This window comes from Heptranchias perlo, chromosome 12, assembly GCF_035084215.1.
Source record: "Heptranchias perlo isolate sHepPer1 chromosome 12, sHepPer1.hap1, whole genome shotgun sequence".
Lineage (NCBI taxonomy): Eukaryota > Metazoa > Chordata > Chondrichthyes > Hexanchiformes > Hexanchidae > Heptranchias > Heptranchias perlo.
In genome coordinates, this window is record NC_090336.1 from 32895805 (window position 1) to 32916485 (window position 20681).

A 20681-nucleotide genomic window follows, 5' to 3' on the forward strand; every position below is an offset into this window, starting at 1 on the left:
ATCAGTGCTGATCAATATGTGGCAGCTCCATTGGTACAACCACTGAAAAGCGTTGGGTACAATCGCAGTCTCACTTTTCATAGAGCCAAACAGCACAGAAGGCAGCCATTCTGCCCATCGTGCCTATGCCGGTTCCTTGGTAGAGCTATCCAATTAGTCCCAATCCCCTGCTCTTTCACCATAGTCCTGCCAGTGGAAGTAGTTTTGCCTTATTTACTCCATCAAAACCCTTCATAATTTTGAAAACATTTATTAAATCTCCCCTTAACCCTCTCTTCTCTGAGAACAACCCCAGCTTCTCTAGTCTCTCCACATAACTGAAGTCCCTCATCCCTGGTACCATTCCAGTAAATCTCCTCTGCACCCTCTCCATGACTTCGACATCCTTCCGAAAGTGTGGTGCCCAGAATTGGACACAACACTCCAGCTAAGGCCTAACCAGTGATTTATAAAGTTTTAGCATAACTTCAGCATGAAGCCCAGGATCCCATATGCTTTTTAACAGTCTTATCAGCCTGTGTTGCCACCTTCAATGATATGTGTATGTGAACTCCCAGGGTCTCTGTTCCTGCACCCCCTTTAAAATTGTACCATATAATTTATATTGCCTCTCCTCAACCTTCCTTCCAAAATGCATGAATTTTATGTATCATTTGAGCGTCATTGCCCTTGGTAGTCAAGTTTCATTAGTCAATGATGACTAGCTTGCTCAACCACCTTGCTATAGGGAAGGAAAGAAGAGTACTAGCAATATCATTCTGTTCAACAGAACCTTGCCAATGGCCCAAAATTTGCTGGAGTGGGGCATCTTGCAGCATGCCTCATTTGTTGGACTTTTTTCCTCACTCTTCAACTCAAAAAAAAATTTGAGCTGCAAATTACTGGAAGTGCGAGCTGATAACGCCGCTACGAGGTCAACGGGGCATCTGGGACCTTGGTATCATCTGGCAGCAATAGTCAATCTCCTTAACCAATGAGATTTAAGGATAGAGAAAGAAGCAGAGGAACGACAGAGAAGGAAATAGGGTGAATTAGGTACAGAAAGAGAAATAAAGAGAGAAAGAAAGATTGGATTAAGAGAGAGAAAAAAAAGGAAAAGTAAGGAAAAATTTAAATTTTATAAACCTCTAAGAACAATTTACTACTTCCAGGAATGAGACTCCAGAGTTTCAATTGTTCCCTTTCTGGGCTGGAGAGGTTGAGTGGCACTGCAGGAACATAAATCCTGTCATTAAAAGGGTCCTTACGTCGTTAAGTACCAGCCCTAACTTTCTGTGGCGAGTTTAATTTGCATATTCTGCAATTTCTTGAAGTTCATGGGGAGGTTGACGGTGAGCTCTGGTTTTCGCAAGGCTAACGGCGGCAATTTCTGGCAATTCGCAACTCATTGGTATCTTTTCCTCACCACAAATTGCTGGGTTATTTACACATTAATAACAGTTTGCGCATTAAACTCGCTGTTATTTTCCCAGCAAATTCTGGACCATAATACTTACGAAAATAAACCAATTAAATCTGCACAAGAATTCTGGAATTTTACTGAATTCTTCCTTTAAAATGTTTACACAAATAAAACTTACCTTATTATGTTTGTTTTTAAACTAGTAAAAATATAATTTACCTCACTGACCCAATCTCCGGGTGGGGCTTCATCCCATTGCTTCGATCCCATCTAAGAGGGGCTGGCTCCATTGTTGGCAAGCCAGTAGCTGACGTTGTGGTTGTCCATGTTCCTGTATTTCTTCTTAGCTGTCCAGTTGGTAAACTTCTCCTCAAACGCTAAGTGGAAAAATTAAAGAGGTTAGCAAGTGAATTGAACAAATGAACTTAGCTACTAACTCCAACTTTATTGGGGCGTCTTGCTATGCCATAGAGCTGAAGGATGCAATCTCGTCACACACCATGGGGAGACTGAGCAAAAGCCAATCACTTCCATAAAAAGGAAGGATAGGAAAAATGGGACAGTCACTCCCAGGCATCTGTCATCATCGATGGTGAATGGCCATAGGAGGTAACAGGGCAAAAAGGTCGAAAAATGTAATATTCCCTTTTAAAAAAATTATAAAACCGTATCTGTAAACGTGAATTGAAAACATCCATATCCTGATTATGATAGAAACCAGCATTAAAAAATCTGATGGTACTGACTATCTTTCAGTTTGCATTGTCTAAAATCCAGCAAGATTGGAAAAAAATTCAACTTCTAAAGTAATAAAATTATGAAACAGTTCCATGCACTTTCTGAAAAATAATTGTTATAGGTGACAGTTCTACGAGTCTGAAACTTTTAATAATGTAATATATTTTTGATGAATCTTTGGGCTAAGCAATGTGAGGAACATTAGTCTTAAAGAATGAAAAACTCTACATATTCATCACTCAGTGCATGTTAGATTCAATTCCAAGTTCCCTTCAGTCTGTCTCAGCAATATGCTTAACCTCAACTTCAGATGAGCACCTCCACTACACCAGAATTTCCACTTCCTCAATCAACTATGCTTATTGTCTTTCTTAATGAAGCTGAAACTTTAGTTCCAGTTTTGTACTCTGAATCCACACTTTCTGGAAACTGGGTTAAGAGTTCCAAAATTAAATGTATTACCTCATCCCTTCATATTTTCTTTTTAAAAAATAAACTAATAATGAAATAATTTCAGGTATCTATGAAAATTAGCATTACTTTTATTTGAAACAGTAAATTTCAAACCAAAGCTAAATAGGTTAGCAAAAGGACTACTTGAGGTGAAATTGGTCAACAGCAGTAGCGCAAAATGGTTTGACAGCGAATCAGCAGCCTGTTTTACACCGCACCTGATTTCCATTTCCTTTTCCACTGACTTCAATCGGTTTAGAACAGGCTACCGATTCACTATCAGCCTGTTTTGTGCTAGTGGCATTGACCAATTTTACCCCTACTGTTCTTTCAACAGCATACAATGTAATTTGGCACAGCTCATAAACATGACATGTAAATTATATAGACCTTACAGATATGTACTCATGATTATTATCACAAATTAAGCAGCATTATTTGATGGGAATGGAACCTTGCCCTTTTTGAAGTTTCTGGCCACAAATTTCATGGAAGGCAAGAAATCTTTGAAATGCAATAAAAACTCTGATAACTATGTGAAACATGGCCTTTGCATGCAGCAATTCATCAACTACCTTTTTACCATTTGCTCAACTGATTAATAGTAATTATTTAAAAATAACTGTACAGCTCTTTCAACTGGTTACTGCTAGAAGCTCTTTGGAGACCAATGCATATGAGCAGCTTCAAAGAACATGTGTGTGTGTGAACAAAATCATTCAAATTAACAGAAAAGGAACATCTCATATTCTGCTGTACTGTCAGCACAATGGTACAAACAACAGAATTCCTGCAGCTCATGTCAAATCTTTCATGCTATAAGGTCATCTCACCTTTGGAAAAATTCTTTCCCCTTTATCCGATAAGTCCTCCATTTCTGAACAGGGGTATGAGTCAGAGAATGACGTAAGGGGGTTCACTCTTGGTCTGTGTGTATTAGAGAATGTGAGCTGGGATGCAATCAGGCTGCTGATGGTTCGCAGAGAAGAGTTGATATTGGAAGGCAGGGACGGGTCAGCAAGAAGGTCTGTAACTAGGCTCTGTGCCTCACCCATAACTGCGAGATCCACTCCACACCCACTACTAGAATTCTGCAACAAAACACAAGATTATAACTTTGAAAATTTTCATAACATTTATTCAGTTATGCTTACTTTCTCTATTTGCACTTGATTTGCTGGATTTCAATGTAATGGTTACAATTTGCTGCATCATGACCATCCAAATCTTGCTGACAGAAACTCAACTAAATTATTATTCCAACTAAAATGAAACTATAAAGCACTTTATAAGTATATCTGACAATTACAGCACACTATTTCAGTGTAATTGACAAGTACATTTTTTTTTAAACTGCTATCATTCTCCATCCTACTTAGCTGGATGCTTATTGAGATAGTTTTTAAAAGTTAATTTTTAATATTAGCTTTAACTGCCAGTATAAATGATTCTGTTACATTAGGCATCTTCCCGACACCGTGTGACATTTCATGTACTGTATCCTACAGAAAGAAAAGGATTGTGTTAAATTACGCATTTGGTTTCTTGAGAAGACACTTGTTTTGTTTTATATGTTGTCTTCTTAATGTTCATGAGTTGAAATGAAGAAAAGTAATGATTCATTTTTAGAATTTCTAATGGTTTCTCATTTGATGACATTTTGTTTAAATCAGGCTAAAACCAGAAACCACCACTTTGGTTGATGTAAAATTCAATTGAGAAACTGAGATTGATTTTCCTCTGTCTCATGTGCACCACTCCCAAGCATTAGTGAGAAGAATAAGGAGAGAACTATATCACCAGGTCTCTCTCTTATTTGCGCTTGATGAACAATTCCTGGGATCAAAAGGGCGGGGGTGTGAAGCTCCAATCAGAAACAGGCAGTGGCATTAAAATGGCATACAAATGGCAATACCATGCCCGCAGTGCCATTTTCTGAGGATTCCACTGGGCAACTGTCTGGTTTGAAGATTGCCCATGGAAATTGGGTGCCAGAAGTTTTGGGGCAGATCGGTGGATCTGAAAATGAGCAGCCAGCAACTTCCTCAGACCCAAGTTAAGTAAACCTTTGCTAATCTTTGGCACAGCAGGGCAGCACAGTGGAGTTGGAGGCCATTTGGCTCCTTTATTTGACAGCAGCCGTCAGGTCAAAATAATACTTTGAATTTATGCTACAACAGTTGTTCAAAGAAAGAAAGAACAAAGAACTTGCAATTATATATCGCCTTTCACGACCTCAGGACATTCCAAAGCGCTTCACAGCCAAAGAAGTACTTTTGAAACATAGTCACTGCTGTAATGTAGGAAACGCAACAGTCCATTTGTGCACAAGGTCCCACACACAGCAAGGAGATAAATGACCAAATAATATGTTTTAGTGGTGTTAAATATTGGCCAGGACACCAGAAGAACTCCCCTGCTCTTCTTCGAATAGTGCAATGGGATCTTTTATGTCCACACGAGAATGCACATGGAGCCTCAGTTTAACCTTTCGTCTGAAAGACGCTCAATTCTGCACTGGAATGTCAGCCCAGATTACATGCTCAAATCTCTGGACTACGGGTTGAACCAACAACCTTCTGATGATGAGGTGAGAGTGCTACCACTGAGTCAAGGCTGACATCCGACACCTTCAGTAGAGCACAACTTCCCGCCCCTGTTTTAAGCAAGCTCTCATTCTGGGTGGTAACACTGCCTGGTATTCGCCCAAGCACTTGTCTATTTACCATGACATACTCAAGTGTTGATATTTTTCAAGCACAATATTTGAATGTAGTTTTTATATAAAGGTTACTGTGACAAGTTACATGAAAAGACGGAAAGACAACGAAAGGTCTACCATCCAGCTTTCCAAACATTAGCTGTTAATACTTTGAAAAATACAATGTGATTAGCCAGGAGAAGTCAACTTTAGGATTAACCGAATAGACTTGCCGTTCCCTAATACAGAATCATGCCTGAACCATTACTTTTGTGTTGAGATTGGAAATAGGTGTTCTCTAAAGGTACTTTTATATTAGTGCTTGGGTTCTGGAAGAGGGGTGTAATGGAAGCCTGTTACCTCTGATCATTATTCTACTCTCTACTGCAGCAGTGTGCACACAGTATATGTTAGAGAGCAATGAGAAAGAAGTACTTGTTTTCCCCATTTCCAACGTACATTCTTGGGTCCTGGATACCATTGGAGGTGTGGAATTCACCTTGTTTATATTATAGTGTGCTGGAAGTAGTGGGGTACCACATGCCTGCTGCCGATAGCACACTTTCAATATAAAAGTTTCTTAAGCTTCATCGCAAAGCAGCTTTGTATTAAGACCCCTTATCACCACTGGATGTCTACACGGCATCCAGCATTGCAAATGAGTTACTGGCTTCCAATACAAAGCTTGTCATCAAGCAGCTTACTTCCATTTAATATTACAGTCAACTTAAACAAATGTGTTGTTAGTAAGACTCACCTTTTATTTGAAGGTATTTTCTGTTTTTCACCTTGGTTTCCTTGTGTTATACATTATCCGTGTGTGAGATTATTGTTGTGAAACCAGCTTCCTAGATCTCTAAGAGCAGGACAAGGCAACCTTCTCTCCAATGTTCCAAAGATGAAGCATGCATGGCCTCCATTTAGTGCTTTCTCACAACATGCCACCTGAGACTCTCTGCATGTTTTTTTTATTCGTTCATGGGATGTGGGCGTCGCTGGCAAGGCCAGAATTAATTGCCCATCCCTAATTGCCCTTGAGAAGGTAATGGTGAGCCACCTTCTTGAACAACTGAGTGGCTTGCTATGCCATTTTAGAGGGCGATTAAGAATCAATCACACTGCTATGGGTCTGGAGTCACACATAGGCCAGATTGGGTGAGGACGGCAGTGAACCAGATGGGTGTTTACGACAATCCGGTAGTTTCATGGCCACCGTTACTGATACTAGTTTTGTTTTTAATTCCAGATTTTATTTAATTAATTGAAATTAAATTCCCCAGCTGCCGAGGCGAGATTTGAACTCATGATTCCGGAATATTAGTCCAGGCCTCTGGATTACTAGTCCAGTAACATAACCACTATGCTACCGTACCCGATAAAGATCATTGCTGTGGACTCATACTTTACCATTCGAGCATAAAGCACTGGGGCTCCAACATACCATCCATGTTGGAGTCCCAAAGGACAGCAACTCAAGAGTAAGGCCCCAACCAATATTAGCTCAAAGAATAAAAATAATTTTCAGAGTAACAGTATGAATCTCTTCACCATAATATTGTATGTGGTACTTTTGGAATGGCAAGATTTTTTTTAAAAGACCGTTATGTACAACTACGTTTTTTCATAACTAATGATAAAAATTTTGATCAATGAAGTTTACACAGAGGATTGCTAGGACATGGAATGCCCTCTTACAAACATTTGTGGAAGCAGATTTCATAATAGCTTTTAAAACAGAAGTGGACAAATAGTTGAAAAAGATACATTTAAATACAATGAGAGGGCAGAGGTGTGAAACTGTCAGCTCCTCGGGGGCACTGGATTCTGACAAGTTTTTGTTTCCCACCTCCAAAAACCATCTGTTTATATGAAACAAAGTTTCTAGAGCCAGTAGGCAGTTGAAAACATTAGAGAAATTGCAACACGCAAGCACGCCATTTGGCCCAACCAGTCTATGTTGATGCTTATCCTCCACATGAGCAGCAGTCCGAAACTCATATGCCAACCCCCTTATCCTCCTTTCTTTCAACCATCTATCCAACCTATTCTTAAATGTTGACACAGTCTCTGCTTCAATCTTCAACTCTGGATTCCAGTCTCGCAGATCTCCGTATAAATTAGATTCACATGTTCTCTGCCCTATACATTTAACCGTATATCAATGTCCCCTCATTCTACACCCCTCAACCACTGGAAACAATATGTTTCTATTTACTGTCCCAGCCTTTCATAATTTTAAACACCGCTATCAAATCACCCTTATCTTCTCTGTTTGAACGAAAACAACTCCAATTTTTCACGTCTTTCTTCGCATTTGTATTGCCTCATACCAGGCAGCATCCTAATGAATCTGCGCTGTACCCTTTCTATTGCCTCAACTTCTTATCGTGTGAAGCCCAAAACTGTACACACTACTCCAACTTTAGTCTTAGTAAGGTTTTATATAGATTCACCATCACATCTTGGGTTTTATATTCTATACCTCTTGCTATAAAACCCAGTATTCCATTAGCTTCTTTTATGACCTTATCCACTTGAGGTGCTGCTTTTAATATCTTGTGATACGCACTCTAAAATCCCTTTGCTCTACCAAATCACTCAATTTTCCTTCAATAAATGTATAATCATTACTTGTACTTTTTTTAAAACCAAAATATACAAATTGAATTCCATCTGCCTCTTTTTTGTCCAGTTTACTATCTTATGAATCGCCCCTCGCAGCTTCCTTTGGTCAACAGAATTATTTACCATGCCTCCTATTTTAATATTGTCTGCAAATTTGGATACTATTCCCCCGAGGCCTACGTCCAAATCATTGGTGTACACAGTGAAGAGAAACGGTCTCAGAACAGTACCCTCTGTTCATTCCCCAGTTTATCCTGGCCACTAACATCGTTTACAATTGTGTGTTCATGGAAGTGTAGTTTATGGGGCAGCTATATTGACCATTTTCTCGCTTGCAGAACAAGATAGCAAAAATGAAACTTTGAGATTAAAAAAGCGAACCAAAAGGTTCATAATTATAATCCAGTCTGCTCACATTTATCAGTTCATGCCATTATCCGACATCTCAAGTCCATCCATAACTTTCTTTTTTGAGGGGACATGAACAGCAGCGGCTGATGTACAATTAATTTAGTTATCTCACCCATCATCAGTTTGAGGACTATCTGAATGATCAGTCTGAGGGTCCATTGGCTGCTGGAGAGCTCAAGAAACAATTGTGACCACGGCTATTTCACTGATGGAACTCAGCCAAGTGTTTTATGCTTTAAGGATTCCTGTCCACCGCCTCCAGGTGACTGATGTAAGCTGCTGCAAGTTAATGGTTGAGCCTCAGCTGTGTTCACAGGACCCCTGGGCACTACCCAGTAGGCCCGTGTGTTAATGCAGCCCTGCATTAAGTGTCTTTGCAATGGATCCGCTCGGGGCCATTGACTGGCTTGGGGCCACATGCAATTGCATGGGCTGTATAGCCCTAACGCCGCACCGGTCATCCATCCCTCTGTCCAAGCAAACTAACAATCATCCTTTCCTCTCCTCAGCCTTTGAACACGCTGTCGTCTCCCAAAATTCCACCCATCTTTTCCCCGGAATTTCCATGTTTGAATCACTCCAGACTACTTATCCAAAATGCAGTCTTGGATGAGCTGCGATTTTCTCCAGTTAAACATTGGGAAGACTGATGCCATCATCTTCAGCCCCCACCACAAACTCCATACCCTGACACCAATTCCATCTTCCTCCCTGGCCACTGTCTCAGGCTGAACCACAATGTTCATCACCTTGGAGTCCTATTTGACCCCAAGCTGAGCTTCTTGCAATACACCTTCTCCATCACAAAGACCACTTAATTCAATCTCTGGAACAATGCCCATCTCTTCCCTTACCTCAGTACGTCTTCTGAAGCCCTCATCCATGCCACTGGCACCTCCAGACTAGAGTATTCCAAGACATTCCTGGCTGGCCTCCCATTCTCTGCCCTCCATAACTTCAGCTCATCCAAAACTCTGCAGTCTGTATCCTAACCTGCAGCAAGTCCCGCTCACCTATCACCTGTGTCTTCACTGATCTACACTGGCTCCTGGTTCCCCAATACCTCAAATTTAAAATTCTCATCCAAGTTTCACCCCTCCTTATCTCTATAACCTCCTGCAGTGCAATTATGGAATTACCATCCTCCAGGACTAATTCCTGGCCTGCCCCATGACATTGCTTCAACAATCCACAGACTTTTAAAACCCAACTTTGGCAGCATTGTACAACTACTTTTGAATTTAGTTAGTATTTTTGCCTACTCATCAACCTTTGGTAATGTTCGGAATTATGGACTTTGCCACTTCAAAGAGGCTTTTTAAAATTTTCAATTAAAAAAAGTCAAATTTCTAGAAGATACAAGCAAATCACCAACATAAAGCTCTGTGAAATGTATTTAACTTTATAACCTACACTTAGCAGTCCAGCGAGGTACAATCCACAGGTATCCCACAGGTCATGAATCATAGCAACATAGGAACAGGAGGAGGCCATTTAGCCCCTCGAGCCTGTTCTGCCATTCAATGAGATCACGGCTGATTTGTGACCTAACTCCACATACCCGCCATAGACCCATATCCATTAATAAAAATCTATCAATCTCGGATTTAAAATTAACATTTTAAAATTAACAACTGAGTTAGCATCAACTGCCGTTTGCGGAAGAGAGTTCCAAAGTTCTACCATCCTTTGCGTGTAGAAGTGTTTCCTAACTTCACTCCTGAAAATCTTGGCTCTAATTTTTAGGCTATGTCCCCTAGTCCGAGACTCCCCAACCAGCGGAAATAGTTTCTTTCTATCTAGCCTATCAGTTCCTCTTAATATCTTGAAAACTTGGATCAAATCACCCCTTAATCTTCTAAATTCCAGGGAATACAACCCAAGTTTGTGCAATCTCTCCTTGTAATTTAACCCTTGGAGGCCAGGTATCATTCCAGTAAATCTACACTGCATTCCCTCCAAGGCCAATATATCCTTCCTACGGTGCGGTGCCCAGAACTGAACACAGTACTCCAGGTGTGGTCTAACCAGGGCTTTGTATAGCTGTAGCATAATGGTCCATTGATTATTTGATGTGTACCTGTCCCTATAATCTTTAATCCTGTTCTTAAAGATATTTCACCTTTTAAATGAGTAAATAAATATATTAACTGCTTTGGCCGGGAGGTAATTCCATGTGTTCACTGGCTTGTGATTAAAAAAAGAATTCTAATATTTTAAGCTCATGTGAAGCATACTAATTTTGTGCTTGTGCCCTCTAATTCTGAAATCAAAACGTAAATAAAATAGCTTGCTTACATTCACATTACCCACGCTTTTAATAATTTTAAAAATGCAAATCATGCTCATTCTTAATATTCCTTTTTTCCAATGAAACAGTTGTTTGTATCTCTCTTGATAACTTGAAATTCCAAATTTGCAACACTCTCAATTATTCTTGCTGAACTATCCAATATATCCATGTCTTTCTGAAGGCAGAGTGCCCAAAATTACACACAATTCTATATGTAGCTTTAGCAAAGAGTTCTATAGAGTTAACAGAGCTATATAATTAACATTACCTGTTAAAACTTTTAATTAAATGCCCTTGATTGGTCCTTCTCAATGACCTGATACTTTCAGAATCCAATAATCACATCCAAAACTTTTTTCCTTTTCCATCTCTGTAAAATAGAACCCTACTTACGATATACATATTTACAATTCCTTTTGCACTGCATGTGTCTATCCACATTAAAATAAAATCATCTACTACTTCTCAACCAATTCACTTAATTTGACCAGTTCTATTTGAAAGTTATAAATTTCTGCTACAATAATCATCTGGCCATATAACATGGTATCAGCAAATTTACAAGCTGTACCCCTCCTTCATACCATTTCTGCATGGCGTAAATAATAAGGGACTTGTAACAGACCCCTTTGAAACTTCATTCATCACTGCTCCCGAGACACTGCTTTTTCCATTGATTATCTACTGTCTATCATTAAGCCATTAAACTCATTTTTCCATTTAATTCCCTGCAGCATAATCTTCTTTACAAAGACTCACAATTGAAACCTGATAAAGCACCTGCTGAAAATCCAAGTCAATCATATGCACCAAATTACCTTGATCGACTGATTTAGTTAATGTCTCAAAAATTTCCAGTAAATTTGATAGGTGTTTCTAAAACCATGCTGATTACTTTTTATAACCTCTCCACCCTTTGGACAGCTTGGTGGTGGTAATGATTGCAAAATTATATACTGATTAAGGGTATGAAATGGCAACCAAAGGCAAATACATGCAGAGTATTGTGAAGCTGAACAGTTCATAATTTTCAAATACAACATTGTTTCTTCTGCACAAAAAGTGCATTACCAACCAAAAGAGGCAAGAAATGCACCAATGATCTCAAAAGAGTGCTGAAAATGAGAAAGAAACAGTACTAGACGATGGTACCATTACAAGGGAAAATCCTACTTGACCTTGTCCTCACCATTGTAAACAATTTTACAACACCAAGTTATAGTCCAGCAATTTTATTTTAAATTCACAAGCTTTCAGAGGCTTCCTCCTTCCTCAGGTGAACGATGTGGAAATGAAATCCTCGAAATGAAATCGCATTTATAATTCACAGAACAATGCTTGGTGATTACAGACAGTTTTTTCAACTGCCCGTTGCCAAGGCAATCAGTGTGCAGACAGACAGGTGTTACCTGCAAGGTCTCAGAATATACAAATTGTCCTCACCAATCTACCTGTCGCAGATGCATCTGTCCATGACAGTATTGGAACCAGTGACCACTGCACAGTCCTTGTGGAGACAAAGTCCCATCTTCACACGATGGGTCACCGTGCATCATGTTGTGTGGGACCACCACCATGTTAAATGGGATAAATTCAGAACAGATCTAGCCGTGGGTACGGTAGCATAGTGGTTATGTTACTGGACTAGTAATCCGGAGGCAGCTGAGGAATTTAAGTTTAATTAACTAAAATCTGGAATAAAAAAAACTAGTATCAGTAATGGTGGCCATGAAACGATCGGATTGTCGTAAAAACCCATCTGGTTCACTAATGTCCTTCAGGGAAGGAAACCTGCCGTCCTTACCCGGTCTGCCCGAAATGTGACTCCAGACCCACAGCAATGTGGTTGATTCTTAATCGCCATCTGAAATGGCCAAGCAAGCCACTCAGTTGTACAATCTCGCCAGAGAAAGTCACAAGAATAAAACCGGACGGACCACCCGGCATCGGACCACGAGGCACTGGACACAACAAAGGCAAACCAAGCCCAGTCGATCCTCCTCACAAACATCTGAGGACTTGTGCCAAAATTGGAAGAGCTGTCCCACAGACTAGTCAAGCAACAGCCTGACATAGCCATACTCACAGAATCATACCTTTCAGCCAATGTTCCAAACTCTTCCATTACCATCTCTGGGTATGTCCTGTCCCACTGGCAGGACAGACCCACCAGAGATGGCGGTAGTGGTATACAGTCAGGAGGGGCTGGCCCTGGGAGTCCTCAACATTGACTCCGGACCCCAAGAAATCTCATGGCATCAGGTCAAACATGGGCAAGGAAAGCTCCTGTTGATTACCACCTGCCGCCCTCCCTCAGCTGATGAATCAGTTCTCCTCCATGTTGAACACCACTTGGAGGAAGCACTGAGGGTAGCAAGGGCACAGAACGTACTCTGGGTGGGGGACTTCAATGTCCATCACCAACAGTGGCTCGGGAGCACCACGACTGATCGAGCTGCCAGACTGGGCCTGCGACAGGTGGTGAGTGAACCAACACGAGGAAAAAACCTACTTGACCTCGTCCTCACCAATCTACCTGTCGCAGATGCATCCGTCCATGACAGTTATGGTAGGAGTGACCACTGCACAGTCCTTGTGGAGTCGAAGTCATGTCTTCACACTGAGGATACCATCCAACGTGCTAAATGGGATAGATTCAGAACAGATCGAGCAGCTCAAAACTGGGCATCCATGAGACGCTGTGGGCCATCAGCAGCACAGAATTGTATTCCAGCACAATCTGTAACCTCATGGCCCAGCATATTCCTCACTCTACCATTACCAACAAGCCAGGGGATCAACCCTGGTTCAATGAGGAGTGTAGAAGAGCATGCCAGGAACAGCACCAGGCGTACCTAAAAATGGGGTGTAAACCTGGTGAAGCTACAACAAAGGACTACACACATGCCAAACATTGGAAGCAACATGCTATAGACAGAGCTAAGCGATTCCACAAACAACGGATCAGATCAAAGCTCTGCAGACCTGCCACATCCAGTCGTGAATGGTGGTGGACAATTTTTTTAAATTCGTTCACGGGATGTGGGCATCGCTGGCAAAGCCAGCATTTATTGCCCATCCCTAAACAAGTAACGGGAGGTGTAGGCTCCATGAGCATCCCCATCCACAATGATGACAGAGTCCAGCACGAGTGCAAAAGACAAGGCAGAAGCGTTTGCAACTATCTTCAGCCAGAAGGGCCAAGTGGATGATCCACTTCGGCTTCGTCCAAATATTCCCACCATCACAGAAATCAGTTTTCAGCCATTTCGATTCACTCCATGTGATATCAAGAGATGGCTGAGTGCACTGGATACAATAAAGGATATGGGCCCCAACAACATCCCGGCTGTAGTGCTGAAAACTTGTGCTCCAGAACGAGCCGCGCCTCTAGCCAAGCTGTTCCAGTACTGAGCCTAGCAAAATTGAAGTCACTGGCATCTACCTGACAATGTGGAAAATTGTCCACAAAAAGCAGGACAAATCCAATCCGACCAATTACCGTCTCATCAGTCTACTTTCAATCATCAGCAAAGTGATGGAAGGTGTGGTTGACAGTGCTGTCAAGCCGCACTTACTTACCAATAACCTGCTCACCGATGCTCAGTCTGGGATCCGCCAGGGCCACTCGGCTCCAGACCTCATTACAGCCTTGGTCCAAACATGGACAAAGAGCTGAGTTCCAGAGGTGAGATGAGAGTGACTGCCCTTGACATCATGGCAGCATTTGGCCACGTGTGGCACCAAGGAGCCCGAGTAAAATTGAAGTCAATGGGAATCAGGGGGAAAACTCTCCAATGGCTGGAGTCATATCTAGCACAAAGTAAGATGCTCGTGGTTGTTGGAGGCCAATCACCTCAGCCCCAGGATATTGCTGCAGGAGTTCCTCAGGGCAGTGTCCTTGGCCCAACCATCTTCAGCTGCTTCATCAATGACCTTCCCTCCATCATAAGGACAGAAATGGGGATGTTCGCTGATGACTGCAGTGTTCAGTTCCATTCGCAACCCCTCAGATAAGGAAGCAATTCGTGCCCGCATGCAGCAAGACCTGGACAACTTCCAGGCTTGGGCTGATAAGTGGCAAGTAACATTCGTGCCAGACAAGTCCAGGCAATGACCATCTCTAACGAGAGTCTAACCACCTCCCCTTGACATTCAATGCCATTACCATCACTGAATCCCCTACCATCAACATCCTGAGGGCCACCATTGACCAGAAACTTAACTGGACCAGCCATATAAATACTGTGGCTACAAGAGCAGGTCAGATGCTGGGTATTCTGCAGCGAGTGACTCACCTCCTGCGTCCCCAAAGCCTTTCTACCATCGACAAGGCACAAGTCAGGAGTGTGATGGAATACTCTCCACTGGATGAGTGCAGCTCCAACAACACTCAAGAAGCTTGACACCATCCAAGACAAAGAAGCCCGCTTGATTGGCATCCCATCCACCACCTTAAACAGTCACTCCCTCCACCACCGGCGCATCATGGCTGCAGCATGTACCATCTACAAGAAGCACTGCAGCAACTCGCCACGGCTTCTTCGACAGCACCTCCCAAACCCGCGATCTCTAACAGCTGGAAGAACAGGGCAGCAGGTGCATGGGAACACCACCACCTGCACATTCCCCTCCAAGTCACACACCATCCTGACTTGAAAATATACCGCCATTCCTTCATCATCACTGGCACTCCCTACCTAACAGCACTGTGGGAGTACCTTCACCACATGGACTGCGGCGCTCACCACCACCTTCTCAAGGGCAATTAGGGATGGGCAATAAATGCTGGCCTTGCCAGTGACGCCCACATGCCATGAATGAATAAAAAAAAGAAACATTGCTCCACAGAAAAAAGATGCTATGAAGTAAAAAAAAACATTTGACTCGTTTAACTTTCAAAATTAGTGTAACTTAGTAATTATAAGGTTTTAGTAGTAGTAGAAGGTTTACTAGCAGTTGTAAAGCTTATTGGGAGTAGTAGGGCTTATACATTATAAATTTAATTAAGAAAAATAATAAATCATTGTAGTTGTTGTTAAGCTAACTGAAGGGTTAAGTCATGGCAGGAGATCCCAAACCTGTGTCATGTTCCTCTTGTGAGATGTGCGAATACAGGGATCCTTCCCGTGTCCCTGGTTCCTTCACCTGCGGGAAGTGTGTCCAGCTGCAGCTACTGTTTGACTGCTTGACGGCTCTGGAGCTGCGGATGGACTCACTTTGGAGCATCCGCGATGCTGAGGAAGTCGTGGATAGCACGTTCAGTGAGTTGGTCACACCACAGATAAAAATTACTGAGGGAGATAGTGAATGGGTGACCAACAGACAGAGGAAGAGTAGGAAGGCAGTGCAGGGGTCCCCTGCGGTCATCTCCCTCCAAAACAGGGATACCGTTTTGGATACTGTTGGGGGAGATGGCTCACCAGGGGAAGGTGACAGCGGCCAGATTCATGGCACCGCGGCTGGCTCTGCTGCACAGGAGGGCAGGAAAAAGAGTGGCAGAGCTACAGTGATAGGGGACTCGATTGTAAGGGGAATAGACAGGCGTTTCTGCGGACGCAAACGAGACTCCAGGATGGTATGTTGCCTCCCTGGTGCAAGGGTCAGGGATGTCTCGGAGCAGCTGCAGGACATTCTGGAGGGGGAGGGTGAACAGCCAGTTGTCGTGGAGCATATACGTACCAACGATATAGGTAAAAAACGGGATGAGGTCCTACAAGCTGAATTTAGGGAGTTAGGAGTTAAACTAAAAAGTAGGACCTCAAAGGTAGTAATCTCAGGATTGCTACCAGTGCCACGGGCTAGTCAGAGTAGGAATGACAGGATAGCTAGGATGAATACGTGGCTTGAGAGATGGTGCCAGAGGGAGGGATTCAAATTCCTGAGACATTGGAACCGGTTCTGGGGGAGGTGGGACCAGTACAAATTGGACGGTCTGCATCTGGGCAGGACTGGAACCAATGTCCTTGGGGGAGTGTTTGCTAGTGCTGTTGGGGAGGGTTTAAACTAATGTGGCAGGGGGATGGGAACCGATGCAGGAAGTCAGTGGGAAGTAAAGTGGTGACAGAAACAAAAGGCAGTAAGGGAGAGTGTACAAAACATGACTGGACAGATGGTCTGAGAAAGCAGGGCAAAGACCAAGGGAAGTCTAGATTAAACTGCATTTATTTCAATGCAAGAAGTCTGATGGGCAAGGCAGATGAACTCAGGGCATGGATGGGTACATGGGACTGGGATGTTATAGCTATTACTGAAACATGGCTAAGGGAGGGGCAGGACTGGCAGCTCAACGTTCCAGGGTACAGATGCTATAGGAAAGATAGAGCAGGATGCAAGAGAGGAGGGGGAGTTGCGTTCTTGATTAGGGAGAACATCACGGCAGTAGCGAGAGGGGATATATCCAAGGGTTCGCGCACTGAGTCTATATGGGTAGAACTGAAAAATAAGAAGGGAGAGATCACTTTGATAGGATTGTACTACAGACCCCCAAATAGTCAACGGGAAATTGAGGAGCAAATATGTAAGGAGATTACAGACAGCTGCAAGAAAAATAGGGTGGTAATAGCAGGGGACTTTAACTTTCCCAACATTGACTGGGACAGCCATAGCATTAGGGGCTTGGATGGAGAGAAATTTGTTGAGTGTATTCAGGAGGAATTTCTCATTCAGTATGTGGATGGCCCGACGAGAGAGGGGGCAAAACTTGACCTCCTCTTGGGAAATAAGGAAGGGCAGGTGACAGAAGTGTTAGTGAGGGATCACTTTGGGACAAGTGATCATAATTCCATTAGTTTTAAGATAGCTATGGAGAAGGATAGGTCTGGCCCAAAAGTTAAAATTCTAAATTGGGGAAAGGCCAATTTTGATGGTATTAGACAGGAACTTTCAGAAGTTGATTGGGAGAGTCTGTTGGCAGGCAAAGGGACGTCTGGTAAGTGGGAGGCTTTCAAAAGTGTGTTAACCAGGGTTCAGGGTAAGCACATTCCTTATAAAGTGAAGGGCAAGGCTGGTAGAAGTAGGGAACCTTGGATGACTCGGGAGATTGAGGCCCTAGTCAAAAAGAAGAGGCATATGACATGCATAGGCAGCTGGGATCAAGTGGATCCCTTGAAGAGTATAGAGATTGCCGGAGTAGAGTTAAGAGAAAAATCAGGAGGGCAAAAAGGGGACATGAGGTTGCTTTGGCAGATAAGGCAAAGGAGAATCCAAAGAGCTTCTACAAATACATAAAGGGCAAAAGAGTAACTAGGGAGAGAGTAGGGCCTCTTAAGGATCAACAAGGTCATCTATGTGCGGAACCACAAGAGATGGGTGAGATCCTAAATGAATATTTCGCATCGGTATTTACGGTTGAGAAAGGCATGGATGTTGGGGAACTTGGGGAAATAAATAGTGATGTCTTGAGGAGTGTACATATTACAGAGAGGGAGGTGCTGGGAGTTTTAACGCGCATCAAGGTAGATAAATCTCCGGGACCTGATGAAATGTATCCCAGGACGTTATGGGAGGTTAGGGAGGAAATTGCGGGTCCCCTAGCAGAGATATTTGAATCATCGACAGCTACAGGTGAGGTGCCTGAAGATTGGAGGGTAGCAAATGTTGCGCCTTTGTTTAAGAAGGGCGGCAGGGAAAAGCCTGGGAACTACAGACCGGTGAGCCTGACATCTGTAGTGGGTAAGTTGTTAGAGGGTATTCTGAGAGACAGGATCTACAGGCATTTGGAGAGGCAGGGACTGATTCGGAACAGTCAGCATGGTTTTGTGAGAGGAAAATCATGTCTCACGAATTTGATTGAGTTTTTTGAAGGGGTAACCAAGAAGATAGATGAGGGCTGTGCAGTAGACGTGGTCTACATGGACTTTAGCAAAGCCTTTGACAAGGTACCGCATGGTAGGTTGTTACATGAGGTTAAATCTCACGGGATCCAAGGTGAGGTCGCCAATTGGATACAAAATTGGATTGACGACAGAAGACAGAGGGTGGTTGTTGAGGGTTGTTTTTCAAACTGGAGGCCTGTGACCAGCGGTGTGCCTCAGGGATCGGTGCTGGGTCCGCTGTTATTTGTTATTTATATTAATGATTTGGATGAGAATTTAGGAGGCATGGTTACTAAGTTTGCAGATGACACCAAGATTGGTGGCATTGTGGACAGTGAAGAAGGTTATCTAGGATTGCAACGGGATCTTGATAAATTGGGCCAGTGGGCCGATGAAAGGCAGATGGAGTTTAATTTAGATAAATGTGAGGTGATGCATTTTGGTAGATCGAATCGGGCCAGGACCTACTCCGTTAATGGTAGGGCGTTGGGGAGAGTTATAGAACAAAGAGATCTAGGAGTACAGGTTCATAGCTCCTTGAAAGTGGAGTCACAGGTGGATAGGGTGGTGAAGAAGGCATTCAGCATGCTTGGTTTCATTGGTCAGAACATTGAATACAGGAGTTGGGATGTCTTGTTGAAGTTGTACAAGACATTAGTAAGGCCACACTTGGAATACTGTGTACAGTTCTGGACACCCTTTTATCGAAAGGATATTATTAAACTAGAAAGAGTGCAGAAAAGATTTACTAGGATGCTACCGGGACTTGATGGTTTGACTTATATGGAGAGGTTGGATAGACTGAGACTTTTTCCCTGGAGAGTAGGAGGTTAAGGGGTGATCTTATAGAAGTCTATAAAATAATGAGGGGCATAGATAAGGTAGATAGTCAAAATCTTTTCCCAAAGGTGGGGGAGTCTATAACGAGGGGACATAGATATAAGGTGAGAGGGGAGAGATACAAAAGGGTCCAGAGGGGCAGTTTTTTCACTCAAAGGGTGGTGAGTGTCTGGAACGAGCTGCCAGAGGCAGTAGTAGAGGCGGGTACAATTTTGTCTTTTAAAAAGCATTTGGACAGTTACATGGGTAAGATGGGTATAGAGGGATATGGGCCAAGTGCAGGCAATTGGGACTAGCTTAGTGGTATAAACTGGGAGACATGGACATGTTGGGCCGAAGGGCCTGTTTCCATGTTGTAAACTTCTATGATTCTATGATTAGGTGGTCTAAGTGGATATTTGGAACGTACTGCTAGCTGCTCACTGATGGAGGCATATCAGTTCAATAAAAACCAAAAGAAAAATGAAACATTTCATCTTCCTCACTTAAAGAAATGCAATATCTCTTCAAACCAGAGGTTAAGCAAGAAACCTTTTCCTAGCTTCTTTCAATACCACTTGAGTTGGCCATAGAATGCATAGAAGAGTCGGCAAGGATGACTGGACGTCAAATTTTCTTGTGGAGAAACACCTAGCTCCTACTTAATCTTTCTGCCAATGATTGGGCTGAAATTAGAAATATAATTTTAAGATTACTAATATCCAAACCAAAATGACATGAGCATTTCAAGAACTGAGACTTAGCAGAATCATAGAAAATTTACGCCACAGAAGGAGGCCTTTCGGCCCATCGTGTCCGTGCTGGCAGAAATTGAGCCACCCAGCCAAATCCCACTTTCCAGCACTTGGTCCGCAGCCTTGTTGGTCATGGCACTTCAGGTGCATATCCAGGTTTTTTTTTAAATGAGTTGAGAGTTTCTGCCTCTACCACCCTTTCAGGCAGAGAGTTCCAGACCCCTACCACCCTCTGGGTGAAAAAGATTTTCCTCAGCTCCCCTCTAATCCTTCCACCAATCACTTTAAATCTATGCCTCCTGGTTATTGACCTCTCTGCTAAGAGAAAATAGGTCCTTCTTATCCACTCTATCTTGGCCCCTCATAATTTTGCACACCTCAATTAAATCACCTCTCAGCCTCCTTTGTTCCAAAGAGAACAACCCCAGCCAATCCAATCTTTCCTCATACCTAAAATTCTCCAGTCCTGGCAACATCCTCATAAATCTCCTCTGTACCCTTTTTAGTGCAATTACATCCTTCCTGTAATGTGGTGACCAGAACTGTACACAGTACTCAAGCTGTGGCCTAACTAGTGTTTTATACAGTTCCAGCATAACATCCCTGCTCTTATATTCTATGTCTAGGCTAATAAAGCAAAGTATTCCATATGCTTTCTTAACCCCTT

The 20681-nt window shown here is 42.7% G+C and overlaps 1 protein-coding gene across 7 annotated transcripts in view; it reads right to left on the reverse strand.

The window, feature by feature from the left end:
* pde3b (phosphodiesterase 3B) overlaps positions 1-20681 on the reverse strand; it is a 254316-nt gene that overhangs the window by 43131 nt on the left and 190504 nt on the right. For 5 of the 7 annotated variants that reach the window (XM_067993909.1, XM_067993907.1, XM_067993906.1 and 2 more), the window contains 2 exons: positions 3427-3684; positions 1622-1779 (listed from right to left, as the gene is read on the reverse strand). In XM_067993909.1, the coding sequence (XP_067850010.1) occupies positions 1622-1779; positions 3427-3684 (416 nt within the window). The remainder of the gene's footprint in view (positions 1-1621; positions 1780-3426; positions 3685-20681) is intronic. The other 2 variants (XM_067993908.1, XM_067993910.1) reach the window with 1 other exon arrangement.